Source organism: Argentina silus (genome assembly GCF_951799395.1).
Source record: "Argentina silus genome assembly, chromosome: 3".
Lineage (NCBI taxonomy): Eukaryota > Metazoa > Chordata > Actinopteri > Argentiniformes > Argentinidae > Argentina > Argentina silus.
Window position 1 is genome coordinate 19628569 of NC_139657.1, and position 19731 is coordinate 19648299.

Genomic DNA, 19731 nt, shown 5'->3' on the forward strand with positions numbered 1-19731 from the left:
CATTAAATTCTAGTATACTTTTTGTAAGTATACTAAAACACAAATTAAATTAAATGATAATCAAGTATACTTTTTGTAAATTACATTACATTTACATTTATAGCATTCAGCAGACGCCTTTATTCAAAGCGACTTACAACAAATACATTTGTTTAAGTAAGTGAATCATCTATCCATCAGTCATCATAAGATAAAGTAATCAATGCTCAGACTAGGGGCCATTGGCAGTCACAATGCTAGAAGAAGATTTCTTTTTTTTTAGTACTAATAAAGTACAATTTACAGTACACAAACTTATAGTATACTTTCAGTAAGTACATAGAAGTACAAAGTCAGTGCAACTTGAGTGTACTTTAGGAGTATAGAAAATCATGAATATATTTTCAGCATATTATTTATACTTTCAATGTATTTTTAATATACTTAAGTATACTTTTTTCTGCTTGGGAATTACAGTAACTTCCTAGTAAACCATAAGCATCAGAGACCGTATCAAATGGGATAAACATTTTTGTGAACCATACATCAACAACAGCGCAATAGCAAGGAATTTACAATCAGTGCGAGAGGGGAGATCCATCTGCTCTGTAGGTGACAGGGGCCATTGATCACCATTCACACTAGGGACATCAAAGCATTGTTATCCACATGTAAATACATGTAAAGTAGTGGTCACAAATGTGGTTCCCAGGGGGCACATAGTGGTGTATGTAAGGGTTCAATAAGTATCTGTACTATGAAATGCTAGTAAGCATTAATAATGTTGATAATACTAATCATTTAAGCATTTAATCATGTAAGCATTAAACATGTAATGGATGTTTGTCTATAACACCTTTGTGAACTGAGAGTCACCCTTTGCTCATGACTTGAGTAGACTAATAGAATAGAGAAGTAGAAGTGTTGCTTATGAACTGTGTTACAGATAAGAATATGTGAAAGTTGTCACAAGACACAACTGTTTGAGATCACCCCACAGTTTCAAGGTTGAATGACAGATAAGAATATGGGAAAACCCGCCCTGTGGGAGATGGGGGTTTGAAAGTATAAATGTATGCTTGAAACTTTGTTCTGGGCCTCTGTTTGCTAGAAACAGACGTCCATGCTTGCAACCATTAAAAGAAGTAAATAGAACATATATTGTGTATGTGCCTATTTGTGCAAAATCTTACCAAATACTAAAGTGGTAACCCTAGATTTCCACGTCATGTAGCACACAAATGAGCACACCACATAATCGCAAGGTTCCTGGTTCAATTCTGACCCTTGACATACACTCACTGAGCGACTTTATTAGGAACACTATACTAATACTGGGTAGGGCCTCTCTTTGCTCTCAAAACAGCCTCAATTCTTCGTGGCATTGATTCCACAAGATGTTGGAGACTTCTCTGCCTGATATTCGTGGTCCAGACTCTTCATTCAAAAATAGTGGAATCCCACAATGTCAAGACCCTCCACAGGGAAGAATGTGTTGGTTGCTGGAGGAAGACATAAACCAGGTAGCCTGGGCACCAGAACAGACCATATATCAGCTGACAGCCAGGTCACATTCCTAAGTACTGGGGTTCCCCACCAAGAGCTCATAGCAGTAACAAAGGATTGGAATTTTAGTCACTGATGGTTCTTTTCAATTAGAGACTGGGTCCCACTCCAGAGGATTTGGGGTGAGCAGGGGAGGAGCAAACTATTGACAACATCAGAAAGGTATTAGATCTGAGTTTCACCCTCATGATGACTAGTAACTGAAACAATAAATCTGTCAAGAATTTTCACCTTTTTCTCCAGCGAATTTCATCTCCACTTAGCAATAGCTGGGATCCAGCTATTTTCTGCAGGAAATTAGAGGTGAAGGTGAAACATATGAATTGGATGTTGAAGGAAGATTTTCCCTTTAATCAGGAAGAGTGTGTTAAGTGGTTTACACAGAAAGAGAAGTCTAAAGTTGAAGTGTAAGGTGAAAGTGTGTATGTGTGTTTGGTACTTTTGGACTATGAGCGGATAGCTGTCGTCCAGCATATAGTGAAAAAACAACATATCAAAAAGCTTGTTCTGTGCCCACACAGACCCTATGACCAGGATACACATACACATGGTAGCTACTTGGGGATAACTGACTGAATACTAGCTGTCTCTCCATGTCCTTCCACATACGCTGCAACAAAAGTTACCAAACTGTCGGTATGTGTTTGCCCAAATGTCCTTTCTTTGGGCAGGTAGTTCTTCAGACATCTGACTGGATTGTTGATATTTTATTGCTGGGTATTTTATAAACATCTCAGGGTTGATCATTTGTGGGTGGTGGAGTGTGTGTGTGTGTGTGTGTGTGTGTGTGTGTGTGTGTGTGTGTGTGGAGGAGAACCGTGAATCTTGGTATGCGTGATAAGGGTGCATATTATGTGGCTCTCAGAAAGGATGCAGTTCAAAGAGAACAAATAGGACTAATCTCCGGGTTAAAGACTCACTCTAGGTTAGTCTGCTTCATATATACATATACAAGGAAGGATATATATGTATATTGAATGGTTATATGCCCTCTGGCAACATCTCAAATCACTGGGTGATGGGACTGACCAGCCCAACCACAGCTTTTTCCCAAAGCCATCATCACTGAACTCCCATCACTCCCTTGTTAGAATTGTCCAAGTATTCTGTCCAAGTATTCTGTGCCCCTCAGCTTTCACCTAGTAGCAACCTATCAACTCAAAACACAACGCAGAGACTAAATAACACCAGATGCTAGGGAAAGGGAGTAGGGGGACCAGGACCTGTGGTCAAAGGCCAAATTCCATTGCAAGTCTATATATTCTCTAGGAGATGAGATTCCCAGAGAGAGAGAGAACCTGCTAGCCCGAAACATAATTTCTTTGTAACATTGAATAAAGTACTCTCTCCAAAAGACATCGACCTTCAGATCTCTTTATTTCATCTCATTGGAAACCTAAAAACTATTGTGTTGCTGCGCAAGAAATTACACAACTATCTAATACCCTGCACTAAAAGTCTGCATGGTAAGGGATCATATTAAGTGTGAAAGTACTTAAGTGGTCCCATCCCCCCCATCTCTGATCCCACCTCCTCTTTCATTCTCTAGAATTCACTTGTTTACTATTCTCCAGAAACATATCCCCCAGGCTCTATTAAATTAAAATGTATTAAAGACATTTATACTAACATATTATGGGAAAACGACCAGTTCATCTCGGGAATAGCCGAGCTATGCGCAGGATAGGCTCATCATGGATGGATGGTGAAGAGCTCTTCCAGTCAGGGCATGACAGGATTTTACTGTAAAGCAATTCCCCAAGGGATGAGAGGGCACATGGGATATGGCTTCAGTTTATGTCAGGAGAGAGTTGACACTGGTATTTGGAGTGGCAGCAACAGCACAATAAGTCAATTAAGTCAGTGAACTAGCAAGCCTATAAGCAAACACACACACACACACACACACACACACACACACACACACACAACTAGCTAGCCTATGATTTGATTGGATGGTCAGGATGTCAGTTTGCCCTATCGTCGGAAGCCCCTTATTTTACATAGAAATCATGTAAAAAATAAAGAAATAAAATGAAATTCACAAATGAATGGGGCTTACAGAGCAGTGAGGTCCACTTAAACTGACTTGTTCTCGTGGCTATTTCCCACTGACTCAGGAACTCCTATCTCTGAGTTTCCTACAGCTGCCAAACGCACCATAGATAGGGTCATATTGGATAAACTATGGAGGTTGAGCCTTAAAATTATTATTTTTTATTAAAAAGGACTAACATAAAATAACTTTACAGAAATTATAAGAGTTACATGATTCTAATCTTAAATAAATGGCATGCCACTCAAAATTGTGAGTGCTTAATTTAACATTCAACTACTTTTGTTCTTATTTCTCTATGTGGAGGTCAAAGAAAGCTCAATCATTCCCTGGATACACATTTCCCACTTCACTTTCTAAGTTCATATTCCCGACACCCCTCCCAGCTCCCTCATAAATTTGAATACAACTCCAAACAAGTGATTCACAACATGGATGAAAATAAAAATACACAAAGTACTCTCATAACCAAACAAAAACAAAACAGGCAAATAACTTGCTCCAGATACAGCTCCAGTCCAGTTCTTTGATGTGACAAGAGTATGAATCCAATCCATTCAAAGTCCACAAGTTCTGCATACAATCCTCTCACTTGCACATGGGTTCTGTCATTGCTCTACCATCTTTTGACCTGAGTGTTCAGTAATGCAGTGTCCTTCCCCATTCCAAATGTATTCTGATTCCAAATGGCTCTTCCAGAATCTCATCAAGAGAACTGGATCTGCTGCACACCGGGGATCTGGAGGAAGAATGGGAGGACATTAAAATTACTCCATTCCAAACAGACCCCTAGGCCCTTTTTCAGATCTGAGAAGATAGTACTAGAATCAATCCTATGCTAACAGCTGAACCGTGTCATTAGAATTTGATAGTGGAGTTTTCACCAAATTACCAATCCCATCATTGAGATCTCTTATGATAGCTGCCAACCATCACAAGCACCGATATATAAATGTTATGCTTTTCCTCTTCCTATCAGAACGGTGGAGGCTGTAGTGGCATCGAATAGTACCTGTTGATACGAGGTGGTGTAAACCATAACGTTCTGTTGTTGTCCATCAGCTGTTATGATTCCAGCAGGCAACTGATTTGCTGGAGGAGGAAACAGATAAATACATTAGATTTTCTGCAAACAAAGTATGAGGAGTAGGGCTGTGTCTTTCCCTAAAACCTTGTGGAAGGCAAATCATTTTGTATAACTATAATTGCATTTATTAATCATTTTTGCATAACTATAGTTGCATATAATAAAGAACACAATGCAGAGTAATATGTATGTACAACCAAGGTTAGTCTGGGAGACATTCATGGTATGGTTGGGTGCTGAGAGATAAAGGTGACCCCTGGGTACCCCCCGTTAAGTCATGGGATCGGAATGTTGAGAAACTGGAGAATAGACCAAGAAAGAGATTTATATGGCCTGGCCATACTATGGAATGGAATGTATAGGAAGCTTTCTCTCCTATAAGTACTGCGCCCTTTTCTTTGTACCCCCGACTTACTCTGGTTCTCTCTTAGAATGAGACACTATTGCACTCCTGCAAGCTTGAATTAAAACTTATTATTAAATCATTGTTATTGGAATTGTACATGTCCGAACTTCCTAACCCTTATTAGGAAGAAAGGAGAATTTCCTCCACAACCCTCTCCATTGCACAAACCAATATACAGTGCCCTCCATGGAAAGAGGAAGCATTGTCTTCTTTTAGCTCTATACTCCTAACAGTTTTGATTTGAAATCAAACAATTACTATGAGATTCTCAGCTTTAATTCAATCTTTTTTTCTTTTTTCAGGTTTCACCATTTAGAAATGACAACCATTTAGAAAGTATGTTTTTATATATACTCCAGTCATATCTGAAGTGTTTTTGGTTAGTCAGGTATGTTCCCTCACATCATTTGTGCAGGCATAAGAGAGCTGTCAATGTCTAGTATTGATTCTAGTCTTTACATTTTTCTTTGTAGTCTGCTATTGGTGTCAGTCAACATGAATACCAAAGAGAGTCACTGCAAGTCAAGGAAGCCATTATTGGGCTGAGAAATCAGAAAGAAACTATCATAAACATATCCAAAACCTTAGGCGTGTCAACAACAACAGTTTGGAACATCATCCAAAAGAAGAAAAGCACTGGTGAGCTCAGCAATCGCAAACGGGCTAGTAGGCCAAGGAAGATTGATAGTGTATGACCGAAGAATGCTCAGCATAATTAACTAAAAGACTGTCCCACAGATCTGGGAGATTGACTTGGCCACTCTTTCCACTTTACGGCCCTGAAAAACTCCCTAGTTGCTATGGCAGTATGTTTGGAGTCATTTTCTTGCTGTTTGATGAAGCGCCGTCCAATGAGATTGGAAGCATTTGCTCATACTTCAGCAGACAAGATGTTTCTGAACACTTCAGAATTCATTCTGCTGTTGCCGTCAGCTGTTACATCATCAATGAAGACAAGTGAGCCAGTTCCAGTGGCAGCACGGCCAAGCCATAAGGCTGATGTGGTGGGTGTTGATGGTTGTGCAATGAGACGTTGGTGAGAAGTCAAGGTGTTCTGCTGTTTGTGAAATTAGATTTAGGAACTTGACCCTGAGAGCTGGTCACAACTGATCAAAGACTTGTGACAGCTGCATCAGATCGATTTCTCAATGTTTAGTTTCAAACATGGGTATGACCCTGAGAGCTGGTCACAACTGATCAAAGACTTGTGACAGCTGCATCAGATCGATCTCTCAATGTTTAGTTTCAAACATGGGTATGACCCTGAGAGCTGGTCACAACTGATCAAAGACTTGTGACAGCTGCATCAGATCGATCTCTCAATGTTTAGTTTCAAACATGGGTATGACCCTGAGAGCTGGTCACAACTGATCAAAGACTTGTGAAAGCTGCATCAGATCGATCTCTCAATGTTTACTGACTGAAGACCAACCAAGGGCCAGCTAAAGTTTGTCACTGATAAGTGCTGTGTGATGTGTCGTGATGACTTCATGCCGCATGCGTGTCTAGATGTATATTTATGCCTGTCAATAAAAACTCAGTGACCAGCATGGGATAGCAGTCTTTGGGAACCATGAGGCAATGCTTAATGTCAATTCTGTATGTTATGTTTCTATTGAGGTGCAAGTTCTCTCTTACCAAAACTGTCATCTGTGAGCTCCTCTCCAAGTCCCTCTGTTCCAGACACACCTCCAATTCCTTTCTCCCCTTTCATTGCCTAGGCATAGAGAGTCAAGGACTATGTAAAAAATTAAAAAAAAAAAAGATACAACACACACAACTCTATAGAGTGCACATGCACGCACGCACATGCACACACACACGACAGGTGACAAGAGACACAGATGTGTCTTTCTCTCCCTCCACTCACCTCTCTAAACTTCTGCAGGTAGAGCTTGAGGGGCTCCACGTACATGTCGAAGCCTAGAGTGGACATGGCGAACAGGATGTCTTCTCCATTTATGGTCTTCCTCTTTTCCTGGTGGCAGCGCTCGCTCGCCTCCGACGTGATAAAGCTAATGAACTCGCTCACACACTCCTGCACACACTCTTTGGCATCCTTTGCTATCTGGAGGGGGAGAAAGGGACACCGGGATCTTGATCAACAAGTTGATGTTTAAACTAGATCAGAAGTTTTCTAGGTGGAAGGAAAGCATAGCTGGTTGATTCAACCAGCATGTTCTACATACATACAGTACATTCGGAAAGTATTCAGACCCCTTCACTTTTTCCACATTTTGTTATGTTACAGCCTTATTCTAAAATGGATTCAATTCACTTTTTCTACTAAGTAAAGGGTCTGAATACTCATGTAAATGTGATATCAGTTTTTCATTTTTAATAACATTAACATTTCTAAAAACCTGTTTTGGCTTTGTCATTATGGGGTAATGCGTGTCGATTGATGAGGGGAAAACATTTATTGAATCCATTTTAGAATAAGGCTGTAACATAACAAAATGTGGAAAAAGTGAAGGGGTCTGAATACTTTCCGAATGCACTGTACAACTTACGGTGGAAGGGTTTTGAGCTTGTGATGCTGCTTTCCCCTTTAATGTAAACACTGTCTAGACTAATATACTGACTATAAACATCTATTGTTGTGATGCGTTTCTAATGTATTAAACACTTAATGAACATTTGATGATAGCAGAGTTTGTGCATCTGGAAAGAATCCTGTGCTAACTTTCATTCCAATCAAACACTGAACGACTAAACTGCTTTCTCTTACAGTAGGTCAGTGTTTAAAAGGTTCATGGTTGAGCAATGGTAGTGCAGGGGTACCGCGACAGCAGTAGTTGAGCAGTAGCAGGTGGAGACAACATTACTTTTTCACACCTTTTATTTCAGGTATTTCACCTCGGCAAAACAAACACCTGGGGGGCATTGTTGAGCAATTCTAATAGATAACATTGCTACAGTAGCTCATATCTGCATCGTCACTTGCCCCATTTGTGAGCTGATATTTTAATGTTAATTTTATTGTAATTCATGTTTTTTTACAATGGCATTGTCACAGTGTGGGAAATTAACATTGCAGTGGTAATTAACATAAGATAGAACTAGCAGGAAACCCATCCTACGGATGGTCAAATCATTGGATCAGATTGCTTTAACTCAATGTTGTCAGGCTGCCTTATATTTCAGACAGTAAAGACAGTGGCAGTGGTAATGAACAATCCTTCACAGACGTCATGTTATTCTAAGAATAGCCAAAATTTGTCCTCCTGTCCCGTCCATCCCATCTCTCCAATAGAGAATATAGGCTTTTTCGTGTGGGCTTAAACATATATTAATGTTTGTAGTCTTCATAGGCCTATTGCTTCTTTTACCGTAATTAGGAGCATTACAAATATCACCCTGCATGAAAAAACAGACGTCTATCCCCCTTCATCCCACAGATAAACGAAAGAATTAGAGGCGCGTAGTTTGTACAAGGTAGCCTATACTGTTTGAATCCTGCCTAGTGCTTAGTGCCATGGGGGTGAAAATGTGTCTGCAGGAAAGTTTTGTTTCCAAATTACATTTACATTGAATGTTGAAGATTTCATTAATTATATGCAGGTGGTGTGAATTCCTAGAACTAAAGAATTGCAATACAACCCCCCCCCCATGTAAAAAGGTAAATACAGCAAACTAGAACTATCAGTCTCTCCCTCAGGTTATGTACCTTTCCAGTCTGTGGGACAGCGTTCTTCATGATGCGAGCAACATTAGCAATGGGGAGGTAGATGTCCTGCTCACGGAAGTTATCCTTAAGGCCGTTGCCATCCTCATGGTCGTTCAAGCTGTCATCACAATCATCTGTCAGGTAGAAAGGCACATTTGAAACATCCCTATTCAACACCACAATGTCTATAATATCAGTCATACAGTATTGCCTGACTTTATGTGAAGCAGCTCCGTTTTACCGACACTCACCGGCCACTTTATTAGGTACACCTGTTCAACTGCTTGTTAACGCAAATATCTAATCAGCCAATCACATGGCAGCAACTCAATGCATTTAGGCATGTAGACATGGTCAAGACGACCTGCTGAAGTTCAAACCGAGCATCAGAATGGGGAAGAAAGGTGATTTAAGTGACTTTGAACGTGGCATGGTTGTTGGTGACAGACGGGCTGGTCTGAGTATTTCAGAAACTGCTGATCTACTGGGATTTTCACGCACAACCATCTCTAGGGTTTACAGAGAATGGTCCAATGAGCGGCAGTTCTCTGGGCGAAAATGCCTTGTTGATGCCAGAGGTCAGAGGAGAATGGCCAGACTGGTTCGAGATGATAGAAAGGTAACAGTAACTCAAATAACCACTCGTTACAACCAAGGTATGCAGAAAACCATCTCTGAACACACAACACGTCGAACCTTGAAGCAGATGGCCTACAAAAGGGGGTCCAACCCAGTACCAGCAAGGTGTACTTAATAAAGTGGCCAGTGAGTGTATATACCAGCCATCATGGCCACAATGTTGGTTTGTTTTTCTGCTTCATCACTCTGATTCTGCACACTTCATCACACTTCAATTAATTTAAAAGGGAAACAACAAGTAGTGATGTCACTTAACTGGGGGTGCTGTGAAAGCAACTAGAATCAAGCACATTTGTGAGTACTAGGATGTCACATTAGCTATGTGAAGCATTGTGCAGGCTTTGAATTACAAACTGACTATTCAAGATAACCTAAGCTGGGCAGTATTTGATATTGATACTTATTCCTATGCTTCATGGATGTGTTCAGAAATATTATGGTACTACCAATCATATGTTGATTGTATTGATGGGAATAGTGATTCTGGTTGATTAATAAGTTACATTACGCAATAGTATCACAGTTGCCAGATCAGTTACAGGCTCCTCAATCAGGCCCTCTTGTCTCTGTCCCCAGAATAATTTGTTTTGGCCAAAGCCAAGCCTATCTTTAAACATCTGGTAAAATGTCTGTACACTACCAATACTACTACCGACACTACTGTCTTGAACAAGAGATCCATAAACATCTTAGCACCTTCTGGTGGCCGAATGTTATAATTACACTATCGGACGCTTTCACCGAAACTTCACAAGCCTGTAACCTCATTGAGACATGGCTAACAAGTCTGTAAATATGGAAATTCTGCCCCTCTGAAAGAGTCTCGTATGTGTTCAAAAGGGTGAGATGTCAAGAGATGCCCGAGTAAATTTTCTAAGAAAATATTTATTTTTGGCATTAAGTACTGTAATCGCACATTCATGGTTTCTATAGGCTATCATGTAAAATAATAATTTGTGGCTCAAAAGCTGAATGAAAACTTGCATTCAGAGTCTGGATCTCTTTGACATATGAGTGGAAAAAGGAAAATAATTTGCATTAAAAGAGCCATAGAGACATATGGCTGACACAGGCTGATAATATGTGGTTTGCCCTACTTTCTGCCCAATGTTGCATATAGGCAACATTGCATAACTATTGATAGGAGTATTGACATTTTTATTTGTGTTATTAGGGATCTCCTTGGGCAGTCCTAATTACTGCATCATTTTCATGCAAGGAAAACTGGGTCCGGGTATCTAAGGGTTTAAACTTTAAAGTAAGGATCGGCATTCCGCTCCTCAAAGATCCTTCCTACTTCTCTTCTGCATCTCTTCCTTGTGGACACACTGTTTTAAATTATTGAAAGATCCCTCATCCACCTACCATCCTGCTGGAGCACATAGTGCCCTCCAGCCATGTACTCCCCAGAGATACCCAGCTGGGAGGCGTCTGTGGTTGAACCGTCTCCGTCCATCTGTAAAGTAAAGACACATAGTTTGTTGTGATGCAGTTCAATGTAGAACTACTTGTTTCCATTTCACTTGCTACATGTGTAAAATAAACATGAAATCATAGCAATCAGTTGTTTGTTCTCTACAAATACAAATAACAGACAATCATTGTGTGATCATGCTTCCAATTTAGCTATACATTACATCACTGCTACTAGTCTTTCTATGCCAAATTCCAAATCTTTTTCATAGCAATGTAGTTAGCTAGTGAGCATGTTTCCTAAATGCTTACAAATGCTAAGGTGGCTAGAAGGTACTTCCCGACATCACAAAAAAATAGTAAGTATAGAGTAAGTAATCGTTATGAGATAGTAAGTTCTAATTATGAGATATACATGTTATAATAATGAGATAGTATCTCACAATTATAATATGTTAATATTATAATATTTTATAGACAAATGATAGCCTATAGGGAGTCCAGTTTGTCAAGCTGTGATCGGAATGTAAAGTTTAAATGATTGTTTAGAATAAATGTCATCACATACATATTTCCGTTTTTCAATGTATATTAAATATATGGAGCTCCCGCCAGACACCGCGACAGTGTTTTTTTTCGCGGTAATACCGTGTACCTCGGTAACATTTGAGAATGGTGTGGAAATTTTTTTATCCCGCTCAACCCTACTGTTTAGACTTTTCGATGTTTATACTTATTATTTTAACATTGTTTAACACCATTTCAATGTTTTCTGAAGATGTTTTCAAAAAAATGTTAACCATTCACTATCAATCACTTCTATAGTTTAGATTAGATAATTTGGTGTGATGAACAAATAACAACAGGACAAACGCAGAGACCAAAGTACAGCAATTGTAACAATTGTATGTATATTGTCATTATGAGACACATGGATAAATATGGCAACTCCTCTCTCTTCCTGCGAAAAATAAAGAAATTGGGCTAGTTCTCAGGCCTTGTGGGCGGGTTGAGTGGCCATTGGGCTGGAAATTTTAGCCAGACCTGGCAACCCTGCATGACCGTGTCTGTGTAACATTCCCTTGTTCCCGCGTTGACTGGCTGATAACTAGCCAGCTAGTACTTCTAGCTAACTAACTAAATTGGCTAGCAATATTAGACGGTGGGACATGGTAAAGAAAAGACAACACAACTTGCAATTTAGGAAGGGTGACTTCATTGGTTTTTGCAATTGCCAAATTAAGAAGAGAAGCATGAAACTAGCTAGAAGTCTAGCCAATGTGTTGTTGGCTAGCTAATTAGCTAGGTAGCTATAGCCTTCGCACAAAGGTCTGAATAACAAAGCATACATGTACCAACACTGAATCGATTGTGTAACTCACGAGTTGAAGTTCGCAAATTCTTGATCATTATGCACGACACAATTCGTTCACAAGTCATCCGGGTTTTGCTAACTTCATCCTGACCATCATCATGCATGGCTGACAGTTTGACAGCCGCTTTGGCTACAGAGAAAGTCTTTGTGAAGGGCCTGTGTGATACGAAAAAACCCGTAGGAGACCATGCATTTACTAGGTGGTCCAGGGATTTGTCTACTCGCTGTCTTAATTTCTACTTTCCCGCTATTGAACTGTAATCACACTATCATCAAATAAAGAGAAACAGTCAAATACGAAGATTTCGATTCGAGGTAACGAGAAATCGGATAGCAATCATTGGCCGGAGCCAGGCACAAACCTCCGATGCAGCCCTGGTTGGTTAGCTTCTCAAAACGGCCGTGTGGTTGGACAGAAAATGGCTGCGAAAGAACCAGTACCAGCGCGAAGCTGGGTATCCTAACAGCCCTATCTTCACTAAGCCGCCAGGGGAGCAATGTGTTTACAGTGTCATGCACTGTCGTGCAGTCAATGCACAGGAGAGATAGCAATAATATTTTCCCAATTGAAGGAATTACTATGCAGGAATGAAATGGTGATGTTGCCAATCAGCCATTAGTAAAGTGAAAGGTTTATTATAATTTCCACATTTTCACAAAACATACATTCACACATACACTATAAAATGTCAAAACAAACACAAAATAGGATGCAGGGCAAATATTGTGCATTTCTATTAGGCTCCTGGTATTGCTGTGTGCAGCTAGCAAACAATCTTGAACCCAAAACTCACAGTATGCATTTACTCTTCACCATATGCGTGTTGATTCCTTCACTCTTCAGGAGAGCAAGTTCATTTGAAGGCTATCTACATTCTTGAGCCCTGATACTCTTTAATACACTCTTTTAGGAGTGAAATATTCCAATATGAAAACTAATCAGGGCCCTGATCCTCTATGAGCCAAAGCAGGAGGAAGACCAGAGCCAGGAGGCCAGTGCCCAGCAGGTCCCCCAGGGCAGTGAGGTAGGGGATGGAGTAGCTGTCTGGATCCTTACCCGTCCGCCACAGAAGGTGGACCATCCAGTCAGCTATACAGAGCAAAATGAAGACCTGAGTGAGAGAAAAGAAGGAGCAAAGAGAGGTTTAAGATGGAGGTGGTGGACAATAAAGGAAGAGGAAAAGAAATCTTCAGACACATAAATCGAAGTGTCTGCTTCCTGTCTTACCTGAAGGAGGGCAGCAGCTAAGAAGAAAGTAATGAAGACAGGTGTTGGAGAAGTATGACTCCCCTGCATCAGATGAATGACGTACAGTAAGATCAAGTGACCCGGTATGACCAGGAGTAGCAGTACCTGGGCCGAGCGATGATTAGCTCCTGTCATACAGACAAGTGATGGTTGAACTGAGTGGTAGAATATGCCTCAGATTTTGTTGCATTGGTCAGCTATGGTCTGATTGTTGCACCCTATATAATCTTACTGTACATGAAGCAACATATCAAGTCACTCTTCAGAAAGAGAGAGTGTGTGTGTGTGTGTGTGCGCACCTGTGTGTTTGTGTGGGAAGGAACAACTTTTACCTGAGCCACAGAAGGTGCGGCAGGGAGGGTAGCAACTTCTACGATCCACAGGCACCTGCCCAGATGTGAAGTGGAGGTGCAGATGAGTGGCAATCCGACTAGACTGGATGGCAACCAGGTTCCCTCCAATACCTGGGGGGTCAGAGGTGGGAAAAGGGGGGGTGAGAAGGTCATTAGAAACAAGGAGAGAGAGGCGGACGGGAGGTAAAGGGACACAATCAAAATTTGTTAACCAAAATTGTTAACCAGGGCATGAAATGGTAAGGGAATTCAAGCTCTCATGGTTTTTGTGTCTTGTCTCCCTGTTAGAACCAAGAGAATACTGTTGGTATTCTTATTAATGGGCAAAATGGTATTATCTGGTTGAATGCAGAGAAGAAAGCAAGGAATTAGTTTCAGACTCTTGAAGACTTGTTTAATATCAAAATGTTTTAAGAGAGGCATGTGTGATATTTATGCACACACGCACGCACACACACACACACACACACACACTGAGACATAACCCTCAACCAATTACATCGGCCTGGGACCAGCGTGCAACTCAAACACCCCTACTTTCCTGCTGGCAGGAGAGAAGTATAAACGTGTTGACTGAACTTTAAAACAATGCTGAAGTCTTCCATTCCTGGAACCCCAAACAGGGTTTTGAATGGTTAATGGTTAATGAAAGGAACCCAAAACAAGCTCTGATTTTCGGCACCAAGAACAGACTGACTCTGGTTCTGACGCTCACCCCGACCGAGCCCACGCATTGGACTCCTGCAGGCCTCCACCCAAGTCCTGACTAAGCTTTGGAGCTGATCCACTCAGAAGATGTAAATATTGACTTTCCTTTCTGTTCTTGAACTGTGATGGCATTAAAACTTTGATTAATCATTATAATTTAGATTGTTGATTATTTTTATGTTTGAGGCTATACTTATCAATCTTGTATTCAATTGCATCATCTTGTGTGTTTTAGCTTAGTAATAAACTTTATTAAAAAGTCTTGTTTTCTCTTGCTTTGACAAATGTCGGCTCTAAGAACAATTCAAGATATTTGAGATATCAAATACCCTTCAGATTATTAATATGAGACTGATTGTTGAAGTAATTATGCTGTAAGTTTAACTTAATTATCTCTGCCCAATAAAATCATATAATCAAAGTGATGCCTCAAGGTAATTACAGTATTCATTTGAAATAGAAGCCAAATTAATAATTCCAAGTAATTAATTATCAACAGTTATTAGACCCTATATTCACCACAACAGTCTATGGTAAACATTCATCACTAGAGTTATAAGAGCCAAGTCCCACCACATCTCACCATTTATAACTGGAGTGTAAACTATAATGCCCTTCATGCTTGGATCGGACACCATTTTATCCAGGATGAGTCCTCCAATACTATAGAGAAAGAGATATTAAAGCATGATTTTTCACAAAGTAGTCCACTGCATTTGGTTGCTGTTCTTTCTGGAAGAATGCCTAAAGATGTAGCAAGGCCAGCACCACAGAATAATCAGTCCAGAGCGAAGGCATCTCCCTCCAGTTGACAAAAGATTTTTTGTGTGAGGAAAAAAGGTGAATAAAGATAGAAAATAGAAAGAAAGAGTGAGTGAAAGGAAGGGGGGAGGGGTTTAGTGCTGCACAGAGCAGACCTGCTGATAACCATGGCAGTGATGATTGGTTCCCAGCCTGTGTAGAGTAGAATGCGACTGGCTGGGTGTCTGGAGGAGATGACAATCCACAGAGGAGTCAGGCACAGGAAGAACCCAAACACCAGGTAGGAGACATAGGGATACAGTTCTGTGTTGAGAGAGGGAGAGGAACATATAGACACAATTAACTGATGTACTGTATGGACACTCTGTGCCACTCAGCGCCATAGACGGTGTAAGCATGCAATTAATGGGCACAAAGCCTAATGGCCTAATTCTGAAGAACGCCAGTACTAGCAAAGATAATTCCCTCTACACTGTCCTCACACTTGCTCACCCCCGCACCCTGCCAATGAATCTCTCTCCCTACCTCTCCCTCTCTCTCTCTCTCTCTCTCTCTCTCTCTCTCTCTCTCTCTCTCTCCCAGGCCTCTCCTTCTCTCTCTCTCACCTATGCAGTCATAGAGACCCTGGCTGAGGCAGGCCAGGATGGAGAGAGTGATGAGGTCGCCAAAGCTGGCAGCGATGGGAGTGGCCACATTGTCTGGATTGATGCCTATCCTCTTGGAGCCGATGATCACCCCCACCATAATGATACCTGGGAGGACACAAAAATATGAGGCTAGGGAGTGAGAGAAGGACCTAGGGGCTGAAATGGAACTAGGCCTAGAGTGGGACTGTTCACTTGCTGGGGTCACATTCAATTGAGAACTATGGCTATTTAGTATTAGTTACAGCAACAGAAAATCATTTACACAGCAGGATAGGTTGTTACAATAATGCTGTCTACTTGGGTTCTCCTTGTGACAAATACAGAGTTCAAATATGTATCTACATATCTCAAGCAGATTTCCCTCTGTTATTGCTCTGTATCATGTGCCTTAAAGGTAATGTATCGAACAGCTCCATGTCACCAGGGCAAATTCCTGGTAAATGTAAATGTACAGTATGTGGCAAATAAATGTAATTCTGATTCTGATAACAGTCTGAAGAGGCATTGTCAAACTCAATGAGGAGTTTTTGTTTTTTTGGGCCGATCAGGAGGAGCCTGGTTTCAAAAATAATAAACCACATGAATAATTGATTTGAGTGTCCTAGATCACATTCTCCCACACTATCTGTTCTGCCTTTCAGATATGGTATGAATATTTTGCACCAAATAGGACATTTTACCATAAGAAATGTTTATCTCTTTCTGGTGTGTTTACTGAAAAACACATGTCTTTCAGTATATGAGTAATGAGAAATAAATATACAGTGCCTTCGGAAAGTATTCAGACCCCTTCACTTTTTCCACATTTTGTTGTGTTATAGACTCAATTTAAAATGGATTAAATTAAAAGAATTTGCCATCAATCCACACACAATACCCCCCCCCCCCCACTCATAAAAACAAATATATTAATTCCAAAATTACATGAACTATTATCCTTGCATTAAGATGGACTCAATTCAACTTATTGAGTGATTTGTTTATGACATTTTTGCATTTTAGCTAATTTTAAGAGTGTCATAGCAAAGGGTCTGAATACTTATATTACATGAGGTATTTCTGTATTTCACTCTTTAATAAATTTACAGAAATTTCAAAAAACGTGTTTTCGCTTTGTCATTCTGAGGTATTGTATGTGGATTGATAGCAAATTCTTTTAATTTAATCCATTTTAAATTGAGTCTATAACACAACAAAATGTGGAAAAAGTGAAGGGGTCTGAATACTTTCCAAAGGCACTGTATATGTATGATATGTCGTTGAGATAGAGCGGGCATGGTATGTAGAGAGACACCTTCCCTAAAATGACATATGCCACATACAGATGCTTGTGAAGACAAGATGGCCTCATTGCAAGAAAGAATGAGGTTGGGCAAGGCTGTCAGCAAGGTCACTGGGTTAAATTAGTAAGGTCAGAATTCAGTGTTAGTACAGATAGCGGTGGTTGTAAATCAAGGTGGGGATTCCAGGAGGTGGGGAGTCAGGTCCAAGGTGGAGGGTCTGGGCAGGGATAGCTGGTGTACTTCCTTACCCTGTAGCAGTGAGGCCATAAAGGCTGTTGCTACGCTGCCTGAGCACAGGAGAGCCGCGTGGCTGAGGAGCATCTCTCCTTCCAGTAACCAGCCCAAGAGCACTGCCGCCAGGGCAGCCAGGAGCCCCAGCGCTGTGGCCTGCACCTGGAGGAAGAGGGCAGGGAGATAACATGGTTTGGGTCAAAGGACCTCAAAGGGCCTGATACACTAAGCGTTTGCACCATGGTGAAAATTGTAGCTGTATTTTTCCGAAGGAAATTAAATATAGAAATCAGAATAAAAATAAAGGTTAAGAGAGGAAAGGAGAAATTGAGACAGTTTCATTTCTGTTTAGTTCTGTTTTTGGTGTTTCAAGTCGGATTGAAAAAAACAGGTGCAAATAGCACCTGGTGCAAAATTCTTGAATCAGGCATTTACAAAACATTTTAAAGTGGAAAAAGTGGTCATAAAGATAAGGAGAGGAGAACATATAATTACCTACCTGTTTTAGAGCAAGATTCCCAATAATTAAATTCCACTTCTCTCTAGCAGACTCCATTTTACCCACATTTATCTGACAAAGAGGGGTAAAAAAAACATTAAAATTGTTCTTATTTGTTTAATCAAAATCTCACTCACACAAAACACACCCTTGTCTTTAATCCAGCATCTGCTGACCCCATGCTTCAGCATATCTGTGTCACAATAATGACCATTCATAGGGCATAGGAGCTCAAGAAAGCCTTTCACTTATCATGACCTTATCAATAGTCCATCTTCATGCTATTTGAACGATGAGAGGGAGAGTGTCAGCTGCTAAAACGGACATTCTAGAATCAGAACCAGAAAATTCTCTGTAATGCCAGTCAGCAGATGGCAAGAGGTTGCTGGTGTATGATGCACTATACATCAAGTGTTCAAGGGTATATTCCGTAAATTACAGAAGGTTTATTCAGTATTTATGTAGCAATCCATCCCTTAGTTGAAATAAGAGACTGTCTTTCTGTGTCATAGATACCCCACTTGTCAGGGTTTATTTTGGTCCAGTATTTTCCTGTAGGTAGTCGTGCAGTTTTCCTCGCAGGTTGGTGTGGACTTTCACACAGAGACAGAGAACTCATATTGCAAGAGATAAATCATGTCATAGTGAGAAATTGACCCCTCATAGCCATTAACCATTGTACTGTTTTATACTGCAGAGATATGTGGGTTTATTAGCTATTACAGGTGTGCTAAATGTGTATCGACAAAAATTCATGCTACCGTTTATGAGTCTGTGCGTGTGTGTGTGTGTGTGTGTGTGTGTATGTGTGAATGTGTGTGTGTGTGTGTGTGTGTGTGTGTGTGTGTGTGTGTGTGTGTGTGTGTGTGTGTGTGTGTGTGTGTGTGTGTCGTGCGTGTGTGCATGTGTGCAGATGTATGCTCACTGCTGTTGAGAGCCTGGAGGCTAGTGTCATCTCCAGGTTTCCCTTCAGGCCCAGTACAGCAGGCACCAGGATGAATATCTCTGTCACCTCCTGAAATACCAGCCAGTGCTGCCACACCAATATACAAAATGCATTATCAACATAAAAACACACAATAAGATACATCAACATATACTCAAATACACAAAAAACGGATCACCTGAACCAGCAACACCCCAGCTGACACTGTCTCTATAGCTCAACTTGAACCCCCCCCCCCCACCCCTCCTGCCCTCCTCCTCCCTCCTTCTTCTCCTTCTTTCTCCCTCTCCTCCTTACCTGAACTACACAAAGCAGCACTACTGTGTACACCTTTTATAACCCAACTCTACCAACCCCTCTTTCTCTCCACTTCCTCTCTCACTCTTCCCCTTCTCCCTCCCTGTCCCCCCTCCTCCCTCTTTGCCTCACCTGAACCATGTCCAGTAGCATTCCAGCGAACACTGTCCCTAGCCCTGCCAGCAGAAAAGGCACCAGTATCTGAAGCACCATGGACCGAACCGACTCTCTGGGCATATGTCTGGCACTGCTCTGGGCAACACACTCCTCAGAGTCCTTTTCCATAACCTCCCCATGGTCCTTTGATCCTGAGGAGTGTCCATTGGGGAGCAGTGGGTCTGTCTCTGTGTTTGTACAAAATTCATAAGGCTGACTGGTGTTGAATGGTGCAATAGTTCCTTTAGGGGGGTGTTGTAGACCCACTGGATGTTGTGAATCTGGGACTGAGCAGGAACCATAGAGGTGTCTATTATGTCTGCTTGTGCCCTCACCCGAGGCCAGTTGGTCATCCTGTGGCCCAGTGTTGGATGTTAAAACCATAATGCGTCGTGGGGGAATTATTGGT

The 19731-nt window shown here is 41.0% G+C and overlaps 2 protein-coding genes across 3 annotated transcripts; both read right to left on the minus strand.

The window, feature by feature from the left end:
• Positions 1-3739: 3739 nt before the first annotated feature.
• Positions 3740-12628, minus strand: nfybb (nuclear transcription factor Y, beta b). Of its 2 annotated transcripts, none has more exons than XM_083666343.1 (7): positions 12554-12628; positions 10769-10859; positions 8765-8898; positions 6965-7162; positions 6733-6811; positions 4614-4693; positions 3740-4340 (listed from the first exon to the last, which is right to left on the minus strand). In XM_083666343.1, exons 2-7 carry the CDS (start codon positions 10857-10859, stop codon positions 4308-4310), a joined length of 615 nt encoding a protein of 204 aa, XP_083522469.1. In that variant the 5' UTR covers positions 12554-12628; the 3' UTR covers positions 3740-4307. The 2 variants fall into 2 exon arrangements, with proteins under 2 accessions (XP_083522469.1, XP_083522470.1); XM_083666344.1 differs by lacking the exon at positions 12554-12628 and adding an exon at positions 12199-12446.
• A 498-nt stretch (positions 12629-13126) lies between these two features.
• On the minus strand, positions 13127-19706 carry slc41a2a (solute carrier family 41 member 2a; the record flags this gene model as incomplete). Its single annotated transcript, XM_083666493.1, has 10 exons — positions 13127-13303; positions 13420-13568; positions 13773-13904; positions 15085-15164; positions 15419-15566; positions 15869-16015; positions 17442-17586; positions 17924-17995; positions 18849-18956; positions 19299-19706. The coding sequence occupies 10 exons, from the start codon at positions 19704-19706 to the stop codon at positions 13127-13129; spliced, it is 1566 nt and encodes a 521-aa protein (XP_083522619.1).
• Positions 19707-19731: the final 25 nt, after the last annotated feature.